Source organism: Pan paniscus, chromosome 4, assembly GCF_029289425.2.
Source record: "Pan paniscus chromosome 4, NHGRI_mPanPan1-v2.0_pri, whole genome shotgun sequence".
In the NCBI taxonomy this organism is placed as follows: Eukaryota; Metazoa; Chordata; class Mammalia; order Primates; family Hominidae; genus Pan; species Pan paniscus.
The window spans coordinates 174,070,937-174,090,221 of record NC_073253.2 but is presented as its reverse complement, the minus strand read 5'-3'; the positions used below and the strand labels follow the sequence as shown (position 1 = coordinate 174,090,221).

At 50.9% G+C, this 19,285-nt stretch overlaps 1 protein-coding gene across 1 annotated transcript in view; it reads left to right on the top strand.

Annotated features, from left to right (window-relative positions):
* Positions 1-19,285, top strand: part of ADAMTS2 (ADAM metallopeptidase with thrombospondin type 1 motif 2) — a 241,549-nt gene that overhangs the window by 199,007 nt on the left and 23,257 nt on the right. The window contains exons 11-13 of the mRNA XM_034961169.3: positions 12,734-12,879; positions 14,822-14,997; positions 16,739-16,872. Of these exons, the coding sequence (XP_034817060.1) occupies positions 12,734-12,879; positions 14,822-14,997; positions 16,739-16,872 (456 nt within the window). The remainder of the gene's footprint in view (positions 1-12,733; positions 12,880-14,821; positions 14,998-16,738; positions 16,873-19,285) is intronic.

The following is a 19,285-nucleotide window of genomic DNA, read 5'->3' as shown; positions in this document are numbered from 1 at the left end:
ATACGACATGGGACATTTTGCGCCTGGCGTCTTTCACTTGGCATAATGTTCACAGGGCTCATCCCTGTTGTAGTGTGCAGCAGCCCTGCATTCCTTCCTGTTGCTGAATAATAATCCACTGTGTGGGTATTCATCATTTATTAGTTGATGGACATTTGGGTTGTTTCCACCTTTCGGTAATGATGGGAAATACCGCACAAACATTCGTGTACAAAGTATTGCGTGCATGTGTCGTTTTTCTTGGAGGTACACCTAGAAATGGAATCACTGGATTTTATGGTAACTCCATGTTTGACATTTTGAGGAACTGCCAGTTTCCCAAAGCAGCCTGTTTTACATTCCAACTGGCAATGATGCTTCAGATTTCTCCATATCCTCCCCAAAACTTGTTATTTTATTTGTTATACCAATCCTAGTGCATGTGAAGTGATATATCTCATTGGGGTTTTAATTTGTATTTCCCTAGTGACCTATGATGACCGTCTTTTCATGTGCTTAATGGCAATTTGTATATATTTTTTGTATAAATGTCTATTTAGATCCTTTGCTTATTTTTTCATGCAGTTATTTATATTTTTATTATTGAATCCTAAGAGTTTTTTATTTATTCTTGATACAAGTCTGTTATCACACTCACCAGTGTAAGTGGTCTGCAAATATTTCCTCCCATTCTGTGGGTTGTCTTTTCACTTTCGTGATGGCATCATTGAGGTGCAAAAGTGTTTAATTTTGATGAAGTCTAATTTATCTATTTTTAATTTTATCACTTGTGCTTTTGGTGTTGTATTTGAGAAACCATTACTTAGGTCAAGAAGATTTACTCCTATGTTTTATTCTCAGAGTTTCAGCTCTTATATTGACATCTGTGATCCATTTTTGAGTTAATTTTTGTGTAAGTGTGAGGAAGATGTCCAACGTCATTCTTTTGCATGTGAATATCCAGTTGTCTCAGAACCATTCGTTGAAGAGACTATTCCTTTTCCATTGAATTGTCAAAGTTTAACTTATCAAATGTAAAGGTTTAGTTCTAGGCTTTTGTTCTATTCCGTCGGTATATTTGTCTGTCCTTATGCCAGGGATACACTGTCTTGATTACTGTAGTTTAATAGTAAGCTTCGAAATGGTGAAGTGTCTTCCCACTTTGCTCTTTTTTCAATATTATTTTGGCTATTCTACATCCTATGACTTTCCATATGAATTTTAGGAGCAGCTTCTCAATTTTGCAAAATTCTAGTCTGCATTTTGATAGGAATTATGTTGAACCTGTATATCAGTGTGAAAGTATTTCCATTTTAACACTGATCAATGAACATTGAGATGTCTTTCCATTTACTTAGAACTTTAGCTTCCTTCAATGATGTATTGTAATTTTTAGTGGACACGTTTTGCATTTCTTTTGTTCAATTTATTACTAAGGTTCTTTTCTTCTTTTTGGTGCTATTGTAAATGGAGTTATTTTCTTAATTTCATTTTTAAATCATTTATTACTAGTTTATAGAAATGCAATTTATTTTTTTGTATATTGGTCTTGTTTCCTGAAACCTCAGTTAATTTGTTTGTTAGCTTTAAGTTTTGTAGGGGATTCTTTAGGATTTTCTATACAGAAGATCATTTTGTCTGAAAATAAAGATAATATACTGTTTTAACTGCCATTTTGAAAGTGGTTCCAGAATGTTTTGATAAAATAAGGGAGAAATGACAGACTCCGATTGGAATGTATGTATAAAAAGTACCTTCTTTTATTATTTTCAAATATATTTGTTAAAGGAAAGAAAATTCAGATAAAAATTAATGGCATATGAAACTAAAGTAATAAAAAATGGGCGATGAAATCAAGAAAAATAACTGACTTCAAAAAGCTCATTGTCACACACACACAAAAATCTATTCCGTTGCTTTTCGTGTGCTTAATGGCTATTTGTCCCCACGTCAGACGGGACTAAAAGGCAAAAAGGGGCCTCGCTAGCTCCCTCTGGCGCTTTTATAAGGCCCCTAATCCCATCCAGGATGACCTCATGGCCGAAGGATCTCCTTAAGGCCCCACCTCTTAAAACTGTCTATGTTCAAGTTCACTGATTGCATCTGCTGCCAGCTCAAATCTACCACTGAGCCAGCTAATTAATTTATCTTTTAAGTTTTTGTACCATTCAACTCCAGAATTTCTATTTAGTTCTTCTTCTTTTTTTTTTTTTTTTTCAAGACAGAGTCTCTGTTGCCCAGCCTGGAGTGCAGTGGCGCGATCTCAGCTCACTGCAACCTCCACCTCCCAGGTTCAAGAGATTCTCCTGTCTCAGCCTCCGAGTAGCTGGGAATCACAGGATGTACCACCATGCCTGGCTAATTGTTGTATTTTTAATAGAGACAGGGTTTCACCATGTTGGCCAGGCTGGTCTAGAACTCCTGACCTCAGGTGATCTGCCCACCTCGGCCTCCCAAAGTGCTGGGATTACAGGTGTGAGCCATTGCACTCAGCCTCTATTCAGTTCTTTTTATAATTTCTATCTCTTTACTGAGATTCTCCATTTGGTGACACGTCATTCCTGTACTCTCCTTTAGTTCTTTAGACATGATTTCCTTTTGTTCTTTAAACACATTACTTATAGCTGCTTTGAAATCTTTGTCTGCTGAGTCAGACATCTGGGCCTCCTCAGTGGTAGTTTCTGTCACCTGCTTAATTTCCTGTGTATGGGTCACACTTTCCTGTTTCTTTTCATGGCTCAGAAAGTTTCCTTGAAAACTGGAAACTTTAGATAATACATTGAAGAAACTGTGGATAATGATCGCCTGGGCCTTGTTGCTACTGTTTGCTTGTTGATTTTAGTGCCCTGGTCCTGCTGTTTCAATGAAGCTTATGTCCCCTGCAGTGTGCAGCCACTGATATTGCTCCCCAGAGGTCACAGCCTTGGTCATATGCAGTCACCCTGACTGCACCCCTGCCCCCAATGCCCTGGGGTAGTGGCATTAGCCAGGCTCTCTTTGACTATCTCTTTCCCAGATCTTTCCATTAAGCTTCTGGTCATTCTGCCTGTATTGCTATCACACCCAACTGTTAGCCTTCACTAACTGCTAGCTGCTACTAACTGCTAGTGCGATTGATTGCTGTATTGTTTTTGACAGTGTCCTGGGGTATATAGCTTGCTCTACAATATGACCTCATTAAATTCTAGACCTTTCACAGGGGCAGGGTGTTGCCAGTATCTGAGGTGTATTGAGACCTTCAGGAGGGCTCTTAGCTGTCTTTGTCCCTGGTTGTGTCTGTTTAACTTCTACAGGTTGAGCATCATTAATCTGAAAATCTGAAATCCGAAACACTTCTGGTTCCAAACGCTTCTGGTTCCGAGCATTTCAGATAAGGGACACTCAACCTGTAGCTGGTTTAACATTTTGTTGTTGCTATTAGGACCATTGGCCTCCTCTTAATTGCTCACGGCTAAGACCCTTGTTGTTTTTGACAGCGCCCTTAGACATGAACATCCTCCATGCTCTGTTTCAGATCAAAGTCAGTCCCCGTAGGGAGAGCTGTGAAGCCTTCTGTTCTGACTCTCCCTCTGGGCAGGCCCCTGCACCACTGAGCCAGAGCTAGGAGCAGGGTCAGTGGCCTGCTTCTCCCAGAGTGACATTCCTGGCCTACAGACTGCTCACTAGATGGGAATGGTAGCCACTAGTCTTCTGGGCTTGCCCCTTTCAACATGGAACCTCTACCCTACAAGCAATCTGGGGAGGGGCTATCAGGTCCACCATTCTTGGCCTGGTGTACCTGGAGCAGAGCTTGTGCCCTATGAGTGGGGCCTGGGTGGGGGAAGGGGGCCCCAGGCCTCTTGGCCATCCCACCAGAGAGAGACTCTGCAACAGAGTTGAGAGGGATGACACCAGTGGCCTGGGTTTCTCAGTATGAAACTGTAGCCTCAGACCGGGAGCTTGGAGTAGAGGCAGCCCCGTCTTCTTGGCAGTAAAGCTTCTGTCACACTGAGCTAGGGCAGGAATAGGGGAGGGCTGTGGCTCCAATGCCATAGACTTTTGCTTTTCTTACCAAGATTTAATAGATTTTCTTGAAAAAAAAAAATGCTTCTTCATTTGTTGTTTAGACCTTAGGACAATTTCCAGAGACTTTAAATGGCTGCTTTTTAAAAACTAATTTTCATCAGTTACTGGGGAGAGGGTTCACCAACCTCCTTACACTTCCATTCAAAGTTTCTGTTTGCTGCCTGTTTTTGTAAATAAAGTTTTATTGGAACACAGCCATGTCCATTCATTTATAGGTTGTCTATAGCTGCTTTCAAGCTCTGATGGCAGAATTGATTAATTGCAACAGAGATTATATAGCCTGCAAAGTCTACAATAGTTACTCTCTGGCCCTTTTACAGAAAGAATTTGCTGAGGAATGGTTTGCTGAGAAGAGTTTGCCAAGGAATGGCTGCGTTCTCTTTCTGTTCTCTTTGTGGAAACAGTGCTACAAAATTAGGTCATACAAAGAAGGGTTAAAGAGTATGCAGTCGGCCAGGCGCGGTGGCTCACGCCTGTAATCCTAGCACTTTGGGAGGCTGAGGCAGGTGGATCACCTGAGGTCAGGAGTTCGATACCAGCCTGGCCAACATGGCGAAACCCTGTGTCTACTAAAAAAAAAAAAAATGCAAAAATTAGCTGGGGGTGGTGGTGGACACCTGTAATCCCAGCTACTCGGGAGGCTGAGGCAAGAGAATCGCTTGAACCCAGGAGGCGGAGGTTGCAGTGAGCCAAGATCGTCACTGCACTCCAACCTGGGGGGACAGAGTGAGACTCTGTCTCAAAAAAAAAAAAAAAAAAAGAGCATGCAGTCGGAACTGAAGGAAAAGTTCTGTCAGTCAATGTATTAGAAGTCCTTGTTCTCTGTTTTTTGGTTGTTTGGTCATTGTCAGTTTTAAAACGTTTTTGTGTGATGTATTTTCTCATTTCAAGTCAATAACCCATTTTGCACCTAATTTAATTCTTTAATTTTGCAACCTTCTTCTTAAAGTGGGTCCCCTAAACTGTAGACGCTTCCTCCCCCTACAGGAATGAGAGCACTGTGATCAGATTAAGATGTGGAATCGTTTTTCCTACATGCCAGCATTGGGCTTTATTCCTGGTTTTTACCATGTCGGCATATTACGCCAGCATTGGGCTTTATTCCTGGCTTCTACCCTGTCGGCATATTACGCCAGCATTGGGCTTTATTCCTGGTTTCTACCCTGTCGGCATATTACGCCAGCATTGGGCTTTATTCCTGGTTTTTATCCTTTCGGCATATTACGCCAGCATTGGGCTTCATTCCTGGTTTCTACCATGTCGGCATATTACGCCAGCATTGGGCTTTATTCCTGGTTTCTACCCTGTCGGCATATTACGCCAGCATTGGGCTTTATTCCTGGTTTCTACCCTGTCGGCATATTACGCCAGCATTGGGCTTTATTCCTGGTTTCTAACCTGTCGGCATATTACGCCAGCATTGGGCTTTATTCCTGGTTTCTACCATGTCGGCATATTACGCCAGCGTTGGGCTTCATTCCTGGTTTCTACCCTGTCGGCATATTACGCCAGCATTGGGCTTTATTCCTGGTTTCTACCCTGTCGGCATATTACGCCAGCGTTGGTCTTTATTCCTGGTTTCTACCATGTCGGCATATTACGCCAGCGTTGGGCTTTATTCCTGGTTTCTACCATGTCGGCATATTACGCCAGCGTTGGGCTTTATTCCTGGTTTCTAACCTGTCGGCATATTACGCCAGCGTTGGGTTTTATTCCTGGTTTCTACCATGTCGGCATATTATGCCAGCATTGGGCTTTATTCCTGGTTTCTAACCTGTCGGCATATTACGCCAGCGTTGGGCTTTATTCCTGGTTTCTACCATGTCGGCATATTACGCCAGCATTGGGCTTTATTCCTGGTTTCTACCCTGTCGGCATATTACGCCAGCATTGGGCTTTATTCCTGGTTTTCACCGTGTCGGCATATTACGCCAGCATTGGGCTTTATTCCTGGTTTCTACCCTGTCGGCATATTACGCCAGCGTTGGTCTTTATTCCTGGTTTCTACCATGTCGGCATATTACGCCAGCGTTGGGCTTTATTGCTGGTTTCTAACCTGTCGGCATATTACGCCAGCGTTGGGTTTTATTCCTGGTTTCTACCAGGTCGGCATATTACGCCAGCATTGGGCTTTATTCCTGGTTTTCACCGTGTCGGCATATTACGCCAGCGTTGGGCTTTATTCCTGGTTTCTACCAGGTCGGCATATTACGCCAGCATTGGGCTTTATTCCTGGTTTTCACCGTGTCGGCATATTACGCCAGCGTTGGGCTTTATTCCTGGTTTTCACCGTGTCGGCATATTACGCCAGCGTTGGGCTTTATTCCTGGTTTCTACCAGGTCGGCATATTACGCCAGCATTGGGCTTTATTCCTGGTTTTCACCGTGTCGGCATATTACGCCAGCATTGGGCTTTATTCCTGGTTTCTACCCTGTCGGCATATTACGCCAGCGTTGGGCTTTATTCCTGGTTTTCACCGTGTCGGCATATTACGCCAGCATTGGGCTTTATTCCTGGTTTCTACCCTGTCGGCATATTACGCCAGCGTTGGGCTTCATTCCTGGTTTCTACCCTGTCGGCATATTACGCCAGCGTTGGGCTTTATTCCTGGTTTTCACCGTGTCGGCATATTACGCCAGCGTTGGGCTTTATTCCTGGTTTCTACCCTGTCGGCATATTACGCCAGCATTGGGCTTTATTCCTGGTTTCTACCCTGTCGGCATATTACGCCAGCGTTGGGCTTTATTCCTGGTTTCTAACCTGTCGGCATATTACGCCAGCGTTGGGCTTTATTCCTGGTTTCTACCATGTCGGCATATTACGCCAGCGTTGGGCTTTATTCCTGGTTTCTACCCTGTCGGCATATTACGCCAGCGTTGGGCTTCATTCCTGGTTTCTACCCTGTCGACATATTACGCCAGCGTTGGGCTTTATTCCTGGTTTCTAACCTGTCGGCATATTACGCCAGCGTTGGGCTTTATTCCTGGTTTCTACCATGTCGGCATATTACGCCAGCGTTGGGCTTTATTCCTGGTTTCTACCCTGTCGGCATATTACGCCAGCGTTGGGCTTCATTCCTGGTTTCTACCCTGTCGACATATTACGCCAGCGTTGGGCTTTATTCCTGGTTTCTACCCTGTCGACATATTACGCCAGCATTGGGCTTTATTCCTGGTTTCTACCCTGTCGGCATATTACGCCAGCGTTGGGCTTCATTCCTGGTTTCTACCCTGTCGGCATATTACGCCAGCGTTGGGCTTCATTCCTGGTTTTCACCGTGTCGGCATATTACGCCAGCATTGGGCTTTATTCCTGGTTTTCACCGTGTCGGCATATTACGCCAGCATTGGGCTTTATTCCTGGTTTCTACCCTGTCGGCATATTACGCCAGCATTGGGCTTTATTCCTGGTTTTCACCGTGTCGGCATATTACGCCAGCATTGGGCTTTATTCCTGGTTTCTACCCTGTCGGCATATTACGCCAGCGTTGGGCTTCATTCCTGGTTTCTACCCTGTCGGCATATTACGCCAGCGTTGGGCTTTATTCCTGGTTTCTACCCTGTCGGCATATTACGCCAGCATTGGGCTTTATTCCTGGTTTTCACCGTGTCGGCATATTACGCCAGCGTTGGGCTTTATTCCTGGTTTCTACCCTGTCGGCATATTACGCCAGCGTTGGGCTTTATTCCTGGTTTCTACCATGTCGGCATATTACGCCAGCGTTGGGCTTTATTCCTGGTTTCTACCCTGTCGGCATATTACGCCAGCATTGGGCTTTATTCCTGGTTTCTACCCTGTCGGCATATTACGCCAGCATTGGGCTTTATTCCTGGTTTTCACCGTGTCGGCATATTACGCCAGCGTTGGGTTTTATTCCTGGTTTCTACCCTGTCGGCATATTACGCCAGCATTGGGCTTTATTCCTGGTTTTCACCGTGTCGGCATATTACGCCAGCGTTGGGCTTTATTCCTGGTTTCTACCAGGTCGGCATATTACGCCAGCATTGGGCTTTATTCCTGGTTTCTAACCTGTCGGCATATTACGCCAGCATTGGGCTTTATTCCTGGTTTCTACCCTGTCGGCATATTACGCCAGCGTTGGGCTTCATTCCTGGTTTCTACCATGTCGGCATATTACGCCAGCATTGGGCTTTATTCCTGGTTTTCACCGTGTCGGCATATTACGCCAGCATTGGGCTTTATTCCTGGTTTCTACCCTGTCGGCATATTACGCCAGCATTGGGCTTTATTCCTGGTTTCTACCCTGTCGGCATATTACGCCAGCATTGGGCTTTATTCCTGGTTTCTACCCTGTCGGCATATTACGCCAGCATTGGGCTTTATTCCTGGTTTCTACCAGGTCGGCATATTACGCCAGCATTGGGCTTTATTCCTGGTTTTCACCGTGTCGGCATATTACGCCAGCATTGGGCTTTATTCCTGGTTTCTACCCTGTCGGCATATTACGCCAGCATTGGGCTTTATTCCTGGTTTCTACCCTGTCGGCATATTACGCCAGCATTGGGCTTTATTCCTGGTTTCTACCCTGTCGGCATATTACGCCAGCATTGGGCTTTATTCCTGGTTTCTACCCTGTCGGCATATTACGCCAGCATTGGGCTTTATTCCTGGTTTCTACCAGGTCGGCATATTACGCCAGCATTGGGCTTTATTCCTGGTTTTCACCGTGTCGGCATATTACGCCAGCATTGGGCTTTATTCCTGGTTTCTACCCTGTCGGCATATTACGCCAGCGTTGGGCTTTATTCCTGGTTTCTACCCTGTCGGCATATTACGCCAGCGTTGGGTTTTATTCCTGGTTTCTACCCTGTCGGCATATTACGCCAGCGTTGGGCTTTATTCCTGGTTTCTACCAGGTCGGCATATTACGCCAGCGTTGGGCTTTATTCCTGGTTTCTACCCTGTCGGCATATTACGCCAGCATTGGGCTTTATTCCTGGTTTCTACCAGGTCGGCATATTACGCCAGCATTGGGCTTTATTCCTGGTTTCTACCCTGTCGGCATATTACGCCAGCATTGGGCTTTATTCCTGGTTTCTACCCTGTCGGCATATTACGCCAGCATTGGGCTTTATTCCTGGTTTCTACCCTGTCGGCATATTACGCCAGCATTGGGCTTTATTCCTGGTTTCTACCAGGTCGGCATATTACGCCAGCATTGGGCTTTATTCCTGGTTTTCACCGTGTCGGCATATTACGCCAGCATTGGGCTTTATTCCTGGTTTCTACCCTGTCGGCATATTACGCCAGCGTTGGGCTTTATTCCTGGTTTCTACCATGTCGGCATATTACGCCAGCATTGGGCTTTATTCCTGGTTTCTACCCTGTCGGCATATTACGCCAGCGTTGGGCTTTATTCCTGGTTTCTACCCTGTCGGCATATTACGCCAGCGTTGGGCTTTATTCCTGGTTTCTACCCTGTCGGCATATTACGCCAGCGTTGGGCTTCATTCCTGGTTTCTACCCTGTCGGCATATTACGCCAGCATTGGGCTTTATTCCTGGTTTCTACCCTGTCGGCATATTACGCCAGCGTTGGGCTTTATTCCTGGTTTCTACCCTGTCGGCATATTACGCCAGCGTTGGGCTTTATTCCTGGTTTCTACCCTGTCGGCATATTACGCCAGCGTTGGGCTTTATTCCTGGTTTCTACCCTGTCGGCATATTACGCCAGCGTTGGGCTTTATTCCTGGTTTCTACCCTGTCGGCATATTACGCCAGCGTTGGGCTTTATTCCTGGTTTCTACCCTGTCGGCATATTACGCCAGCGTTGGGCTTTATTCCTGGTTTCTACCCTGTGGGCATATTACGCCAGCGTTGGGCTTTATTCCTGGTTTCTACCCTGTGGACATATTACGCCAGCGTTGGGCTTTATTCCTGGTTTCTACCCTGTCGGCATATTACGCCAGCGTTGGGCTTTATTCCTGGTTTCTACCCTGTCGGCATATTACGCCAGCGTTGGGCTTTATTCCTGGTTTCTACCCTGTCGGCATATTACGCCAGCGTTGGGCTTTATTCCTGGTTTCTACCCTGTCGGCATATTACGCCAGCGTTGGGCTTTATTCCTGGTTTCTACCATGTCGGCATATTACGCCAGCGTTGGGCTTCATTCCTGGTTTCTACCATGTCGGCATATTACGCCAGCGTTGGGCTTCATTCCTGGTTTCTACCCTGTCGGCATATTACGCCAGCGTTGGGCTTCATTCCTGGTTTCTACCCTGTCGGCATATTACGCCAGCGTTGGGCTTTATTCCTGGTTTCTACCCTGTCGGCATATTACGCCAGCGTTGGGCTTTATTCCTGGTTTCTACCCTGTCGGCATATTACGCCAGCGTTGGGCTTTATTCCTGGTTTCTACCCTGTCGGCATATTACGCCAGCGTTGGGCTTTATTCCTGGTTTCTACCATGTCGGCATATTACGCCAGCGTTGGGCTTTATTCCTGGTTTCTACCATGTCGGCATATTACGCCAGCGTTGGGCTTTATTCCTGGTTTCTACCATGTCGGCATATTACGCCAGCGTTGGGCTTTATTCCTGGTTTCTACCATGTCGGCATATTACGCCAGCGTTGGGCTTTATTCCTGGTTTCTACCCTGTCGGCATATTACGCCAGCGTTGGGCTTTATTCCTGGTTTCTACCCTGTCGGCATATTACGCCAGCGTTGGGCTTTATTCCTGGTTTCTACCCTGTCGGCATATTACGCCAGCGTTGGGCTTTATTCCTGGTTTCTACCATGTCGGCATATTACGCCAGCGTTGGGCTTTATTCCTGGTTTCTACCAGGTCGGCATATTACGCCAGCGTTGGGCTTTATTCCTGGTTTCTACCATGTCGGCATATTACGCCAGCGTTGGGCTTTATTCCTGGTTTCTACCATGTCGGCATATTACGCCAGCGTTGGGCTTTATTCCTGGTTTCTACCCTGTCGGCATATTACGCCAGCGTTGGGCTTTATTCCTGGTTTCTACCCTGTCGGCATATTACGCCAGCGTTGGGCTTTATTCCTGGTTTCTACCATGTCGGCATATTACGCCAGCGTTGGGCTTTATTCCTGGTTTCTACCATGTCGGCATATTACGCCAGCGTTGGGCTTCATTCCTGGTTTCTACCCTGTCGGCATATTACGCCAGCGTTGGGCTTCATTCCTGGTTTCTACCCTGTCGGCATATTACGCCAGCGTTGGGCTTTATTCCTGGTTTCTACCCTGTCGGCATATTACGCCAGCGTTGGGCTTTATTCCTGGTTTCTACCATGTCGGCATATTACGCCAGCGTTGGGCTTTATTCCTGGTTTCTACCAGGTCGGCATATTACGCCAGCGTTGGGCTTTATTCCTGGTTTCTACCCTGTCGGCATATTACGCCAGCGTTGGGCTTTATTCCTGGTTTCTACCATGTCGGCATATTACGCCAGCGTTGGGCTTTATTCCTGGTTTCTACCATGTCGGCATATTACGCCAGCGTTGGGCTTTATTCCTGGTTTCTACCCTGTCGGCATATTACGCCAGCGTTGGGCTTCATTCCTGGTTTCTACCATGTCGGCATATTACGCCAGCGTTGGGCTTCATTCCTGGTTTCTACCCTGTCGGCATATTACGCCAGCGTTGGGCTTCATTCCTGGTTTCTACCCTGTCGGCATATTACGCCAGCGTTGGGCTTTATTCCTGGTTTCTACCCTGTCGGCATATTACGCCAGCGTTGGGCTTTATTCCTGGTTTCTACCATGTCGGCATATTACGCCAGCGTTGGGCTTTATTCCTGGTTTCTACCAGGTCGGCATATTACGCCAGCGTTGGGCTTTATTCCTGGTTTCTACCATGTCGGCATATTACGCCAGCGTTGGGCTTTATTCCTGGTTTCTACCCTGTCGGCATATTACGCCAGCGTTGGGCTTTATTCCTGGTTTCTACCATGTCGGCATATTACGCCAGCGTTGGGCTTTATTCCTGGTTTCTACCCTGTCGGCATATTACGCCAGCGTTGGGCTTTATTCCTGGTTTCTACCATGTCGGCATATTACGCCAGCGTTGGGCTTTATTCCTGGTTTCTACCCTGTCGGCATATTACGCCAGCGTTGGGCTTCATTCCTGGTTTCTACCCTGTCGGCATATTACGCCAGCGTTGGGCTTCATTCCTGGTTTCTACCCTGTCGGCATATTACGCCAGCGTTGGGCTTTATTCCTGGTTTCTACCCTGTCGGCATATTACGCCAGCGTTGGGCTTTATTACTTGTCCCTTTTTTCTGTAGTATTTCCTCTAAGTTGCCTTTTTTGCTTAAATAAACCTTGTATGTCTTGCAGTCGCTGGCCTGATACGCCAGTGGTATCTTTATAAACGGGCTGTGTGTGGGCACCCAGGAGGCATCTATCCTGGTGACGTCATGTGGTGCAGCTTCCAGCTGAGGGGACACAGAGCTGCTAGAAGGCAGGAGGGTGGGTCAGCAAGCGGGAGGCAGGGCAGGCCAGCCCCTCACTGTGCCTCTTATTGCCTCTGGCCGATAAGGCCTGTCTTCCGGGGGCTCTGAGCATCTAGGGGCGAGGAGGGTGAGCTCCCCCTGTGCCCCAGAGCGGGGCCAGGACGTGTCCCAGACACTGCAGGCTGCAGAGCGCAGGACTGTCCCCACGGCCCGGTGTGAGGGTGAGTGGAGGGACTGGCTTCCTGTCTTTCAGCATTGTTTTAAAGGACACTGCATCTGGCTGACGCCTGACATCCTCAAACGGGACGGCAGCTGGGGCGCTTGGAGTCCGTTTGGCTCCTGCTCACGTACCTGTGGCACGGGCGTGAAGTTCAGGACCCGCCAGTGCGACAACCCACAGTGAGTTGGCCCCATGTCCCCCTGGCCTTCCTGAGTGGCAGCTGAGGGTCCAGGAGACCCTCTCCAGCCAGCCCTGTCCCGGAGGGCCCTGTGGCTGCACACCAGTTCTGGAGAGGTGCAGGGCAGGCTGCCCCGCCTGCCTCACCCTACCTGGGAGGGGGTGACGGCTCAGGGGATGCTTAGCTCTGCCTCTTACCCCTTCCCCTGGCCGGGGCCCACAGCCCACCTGCCTGCAGCCCACTCTAGACAGATTTACTCTGTCTCTCTTGGCCACGGGCATGGAGGAGAGGAGGTAGGACCGAGCTGGGGAAATGAGGGTAAGCGGGGGGTGGTCTCTCAGCCCCCCGGATGCCAGCACCTGGGCAGCTGTTTGCAGCCAGGTGAGGGCAGGGTCGGGACTTGTCATCAGTGTCTGGCTACCCAGGGGAGGGACAACCTGTAGAGCCGGCCCATGCCAGCTGCATCCCCATGCTCAGCTATACCTCAGCCCCACCCGCCACGCAGGCCCCATGCCCTGTGCTGTCCTCCTGCCCCTTCTCATTCCTCCCACTTCACCCCCACACACCCCGTAAATATCTCCCGGGCCCGTGCTCCCTCCTCAGCCCGCAGCCACTTTCTCATCCACACCCTCCTCTCCCTCCTCCACTGCCTGTCTCCTCCTGCCTGAACGCTCACCCTGGCCTCACCCAGGGAGTGTCCCGGGGGGGCTGGCATGGAGGGAGAACCCTCCACAAACATCAGCGTTACCCCCGTCTCCCACCTGCGCAGCGGGCCCTTACGCCGCAGGCCCTGCAGCTGCTTAGACACACAGAGCTTCGGGCTTTCCTTTTTGGCCTGTCTGGTATTTTAAAGATTTTGATTTGCCTGAAAATATTGACAATCTGTAATTTCACATTAGAAAAACAAACAAAACAGATTTCCAGCCTTCAAATTGGGCATCACAGATGCACAGCCGGGCCCAGTTACCAGCTGGCGGGCAGGGCTCCAGCCTCTGCGGCCGCTCCTGGGTCCTGTTCACTCGGGCTGCTCTGCTTGCTCTGGCCAGGCCTGAACGGGACCCTGCGGAGCCACAGAGGCCCCGCAGTCACGGCTCCGCGGACGGATTCCGCAGTGGGGCAGCCTCCCTCAGCAGCACGTGTGAACACGCTCGTGCATGGAGCCCTCTCTCTCCCACCCCTGCTGTCCTCTCTCCCACCCCTGCTGTCCTCCTGCCCCAGGCTCCAGGCTGCCCTCCCGGCCAGGAGCAGACAGGGAGCCCCGTGGCCCCTCCTCAAGCACCCCTGGGGCTTTTACGCCAGACTTGGGAACAGATTGCTGGGCATTTAGAACCTCGAGGCAGTGTGTGGCTTGGTGCTGTTCCCAGCGAAGCGAAGACGTTGCAGAAACGCAGCCCGCCTTCTCCACAGGGAGAAAACCAGCGGCCGTGATGCGTCTGCTTTGTGCCAGACACTTGCTAAGAACTGCAGCACCGGGACCCTGGGGCCTCAGCATGCCTCTTTCTGTGCTGGGCTCGGTTCCCAGGGCCAGGTGCAGAGGAGACTCACTCAGCTCCTGCCGTGCTGGGGTTTTCGCCCTGTGGGGAACACAGAACCTAAACACCCAATCACAGCTTCCTGTTCATCTCCAAGCCCAGGCATCGGTGCTGGGGAGGAGGTGGCACCAGGGCTGTGAGCAGATGCTGCCTCCCCACAGGAACCCCAGGAGGGAGGATGTGGCCATCCTGTCCTGTCCTTTCAAGAGCTTCACTCTGAGGCCTGACAGGCTGGGGAACTGCCCAGGTCTTACAGCTTGGACGTGGCAGGGCAAGGTCCCTTTGCTCAGCAGAGCTGCCCCCTGGACACCTGAGACTTAGGGATCCCCCCTAAAAAGATCTCACAAGGGCACCCGGGTGCTGCCTCTTTCCAATGGCACCGAGCAGCATGGCCTTTGCTTTCTCCTCCAGCCCGGCCAACGGGGGCCGCACCTGCTCGGGCCTTGCCTACGACTTCCAGCTCTGCAGCCGCCAGGACTGCCCCGACTCCCTGGCTGACTTCCGCGAGGAGCAGTGCCGCCAGTGGGACCTGTACTTCGAGCACGGCGACGCCCAGCACCACTGGCTGCCCCACGAGCACCGGGATGGTGAGCCCTTCTGGGAGGCAGCAGTGGGGGCTCAGCAGGCAGGCCCTAGGGTGGGCGGGGGGGGAGGGGCTTGTGCCTCTGATCCTGCATGGGGCAAGGCTGCCGCGACCCTGAGCTGGCAGGAGAGCCCACCCTGGCTGGTGTGGCTGCCCTTGCCCACTCCTGGGTGGGGCATTAAAGTTCCTAGCAGGGCTGCAATCCCAGAGCACCAGAACACCCCAGAGTAGCTGAGGACACGGAAGAGGTGGCGGGGCTGCGGGCTCGGCAGGGGCCGGGCTCCTGCAGTTCCCCGTGGGTGGACGAGGCTTGAGCTGTGTGGTCAGCTCAGGGCTGAGGCCGGGGCTGACCCTGCCAAGGAATCTGGTGACCTCTGACCTTCTCTATTAGTCGGGACTCTCAGTTGCGAGTGTCAGAAAGTTGACTCCAACCGGTTTCAGCACTAGAAGGCATTTATTGGCTCAGGGACCTGAGGAGTCTGGTGGCCTTGGGCATGGCAGTGCTTGTGTGGCAGCTGGGGACCCTCCTGGGACGGACTGTAAACATACAGTCCTTGTTTCTCCTCCATGGCTGTTGCCCTAGCCCAGCAGCTGCTGCCTCATGTGGGCCAGTGCAGGGTTGGAGGTGACACAGCAGATGGGGTCCCCCTCTGGCGGAGGCCACAGTCTGGGGGCCCAGCGTTTTAGTTGCCTCTGAGATAAAGGCTGAGAAGGGAAGGTTCCAGGGACCTGAGTCTGAATCGAGGCAGGCTGGCCTCATTCTGGATTTCAGAGATTGACTGAAAAGGATTATTTACTTTTTTTTTTTTTTGAGACGGAGTCTCACTCTGTTGCCCAGGCTGGAGTGCAGTGGCATGATCTTGGCTCACTGCAACCTCCTGCCTCCCGGGTTCAAGCTATTCTCCTGCCTCAGCCTCCTGAGTAGCTGGGACTTCAGGCGCACGCCACCACACCCGGCTAAATTTTTGCATTTTTTGTAGAGACAGGGTTTCACCATGTTAGCCAGGATGGTCTCCATCTCCTGACCTCATGATCCTCCTGCCTCGGCCTCCCAAAGTGCTGGGATTACAGGCCTGAGCCACTGCTCCTGGCTTTTTTTTTTTTTTTTTTTTTTTTGAGATAGAGTCTTGCTCCGTCACCCAGGCTGGAGTGCAGTGTGCAGTGGCGCAGCCTTGGCTCACTGCAAGCTCGGCCTCCCGGGTTCAAGCGATTCTCCTGCCTTAGCCTCCCAAGTATCTGGGATTACAGGCGCCCACCACCACACCCAGCTAATTTTTGTATTTTTAGTAGAGACGGGTTTCACCATGTTGGCCAGGCTGGTCTGGAACTCCTGACCTCAAGTGATCCACCTGCCTCTGCCTCCCAAAGTGCTGGGATTACAGGTGTGAGCCATCTTGCCTGGCCTGAAAAGGGTTCTTTAGATAGCGACCCAGCAAACAGACATTTGCAGCCTCGGAGGTCTCCAAGCGGGGCCTCGGGGATGTGAGAGCCGGGCTGCACCAACAGCCTGGCTGGCTTGGTTGGGAAAAGCTCTTCCAAAGTCCACAACCACCAGAGTCAAAGGCTTAGGAGACACAGAGACAGGAAGGGGGCTGCTGTCACCCACCCCTTTCCCTCTCTGTCTGCCCTGGAGGGTGGGCCACGTGGGGACCCTTGTGGAAATTTCTCCTGCTTGGTGCCTCCTTTGCACACACATGGGGAAGCCATCAGGGCTCCTTGCAGACCCCCAGCTGCTTCCCTTCCAGCCAAGGAGAGATGCCACCTGTACTGCGAGTCCAGGGAGACTGGGGAGGTGGTGTCCATGAAGCGCATGGTGCATGACGGGACACGCTGCTCCTATAAGGACGCCTTCAGCCTCTGTGTGCGCGGGGACTGCAGGGTGAGTACACAGAGGCCGGCACGGGGGGCTACCGTGTCAAGTCTCAGCTTCCTGGGTACTGACCTCCCCCTTTTCGGGGTATTGGCAAGATGCATGAGGTGAAGCATACAAAGTGTCAGAAACAATGCCCGGACCAGGGCAGGCTCTTAGCAAATGTCTGTTTACCCCTCCCCTGTGCTGGGAGCCTGAGACTTGAGTATGCCTAGGACTCACCTGGAGAGTTTGGACTCCACCTCAGACGTCCTGATTCCACAGGTCACGGTGGCGGCGGCCTGAGAGCATGAAGTTTTAGGAGCATCCCTGGTGATTTCCAATGCACGTGACCTACAGGGGACCCTTGTGAAGCAGGCCCCATCCTTGCACCCTGCAGGGCACTGGGCAGCTTCTTGCTGGAGCTGGGTGGCCACTGTGAGGGTCACTGGTTTGGTGCTTTGTAGAAATGCCCTCCTCTGTTTTCTTTTATTATGATGCCTTTGGCTTCAATCTTTGGCTGTCAGGAAAAACAATCTCGTGTCACCTCGGCATGTGACGGTGACATGAACATAGACTTGTCCCTGCCAGGCTCCCCCGAAAACAACTGGAAGTCTCTGCTTAGGGCTTGTGTAGACAGGACTGATGGCAGGAGTCGTGGAGGGTGACTCTGGCTTGACCTTCCTGAGAAACAGCCGCATCGGCAGGAAGGCACCTCTAGGGGAGTGGGCGCAGGGGCAGCGGCTGGGGGGCTAGAGGCTGGGAGCTGGGAGCTGGAGCCGGGAGCTGAGGGCTGGAGCCGGGAGCTGGGAGCTGGAGCCGGGAGCTGGAGCTGGAGCCGGGAGGGTGCTCGAGGGCTGCTCTGCATTTGCTCCTGTGACTTCGGCAGCGCCGGGAGGCTGGGCTATACAGCTGGCTCAGAGATGGCGACACCAAATACACCAAAACAAGAACAAGTGGTGTCTGCTCTGTACCCTTGGGATTTTAATTTATGGAGGTGACCCAGTGAGGACGTGGGGAGGCCAATGTCACTGAGAGGCCTCCTGAGGAAGGCAGGGCAGTGGAAGGGGAACAGCTCAGGAATGGCCAGTTTGAATCATTCCAGTGGGCTCTGGAGTTTAGGGTGGTCCCCAGTTGCCTGGTACCCAAACCCTGGGATGAGTTAGGGTGCAGGAATCTTAGTTTGGTATGTGAGGCCTGGATAAAGGAGGTGCTTGGGGTATAGACTGAGGACTGGCTGGTTTGCATGTGAAAGGTGTGTCCCCAACCCAGTGCTTTGCTGTCCCTTAGAACTGGATAGCCCTGGGAGGTGTAGTCTCTCCCCAGACAGGAAGATTTTTAAGATGTCAAAATATCAAGACATAGGACGTTTTGAAAAACAAAAACATAATTAATACAGGCAGCAAGCATGGGAAACAGTTGTAGTACAAGTAGCTTCAGATGGCAGCTGTGAACATGGTTGTAACCCTAACGGGGAGGGAAGATCACTAATGCACTGTCTCCGTGGGTGTGGAGGGAAGATCACTGATGCACTGTCTCCGTGGGTGTGGAGGGAAGATCACTGATGCACTGTCTCCGTGGGTGTGGAGGGAAGATCACTGATGCACTGTCTCCGTGGGTGTGGAGGGAAGATCACTGATGCACTGTCTCCGTGGGTGTGGAGGGAAGATCACTGATGCGCTGTCTCCGTGGGTGTGGAGGGAAGATCACTGATGCGCTGTCTCCGTGGGTGTGGAGGGAAGATCACTGATGCGCTGTCTCCGTGGGTGTGGAGGGAAGATCACTGATGCGCTGTCTCCGTGGGTGTGGAGGGAAGATCACTGATGCGCTGTCTCCGTGGGTGTGGAGGGAAGATCACTGATGCGCTGTCTCCGTGGGTGTGGAGGGAAGATCACTGATGCGCTGTCTCCGTGGGTGTGGAGGGAAGATCACTGATGCGCTGTCTCCGTGGGTGTGGAGGGAAGATCACTGATGCGCTGTCTCCGTGGGTGTGGAGGGAAGATCACTGATGCGCTGTCTCCGTGGGTGTGGAGGGAAGATCACTGATGCGCTGTCTCCGTGGGTGTGGAGGGAAGATCACTGATGCCCTGTCTCCGTGGGTATGGAGGGAAGATCACTGATGCGCTGTCTCCGTGGGTGTGGAGGGAAGATCACTGATGCGCTGTCTCCGTGGGTGTGGAGGGAAGATCACTGATGCGCTGTCTCCGTGGGTGTGGAGGGAAGATCACTGATGCGCTGTCTCCGTGGGTGTGGAGGGAAGATCACTGATGCGCTGTCTCCGTGGGTGTGGAGGGAAGATCACTGATGCCCTGTCTCCGTGGGTATGGAGGGAAGATCACTGATGCGCTGTCTCCGTGGGTGTGGAGGGAAGATCACTGATGCGCTGTCTCCGTGGGTGTGGAGGGAAGATCACTGATGCGCTGTCTCCGTGGGTGTGGAGGGA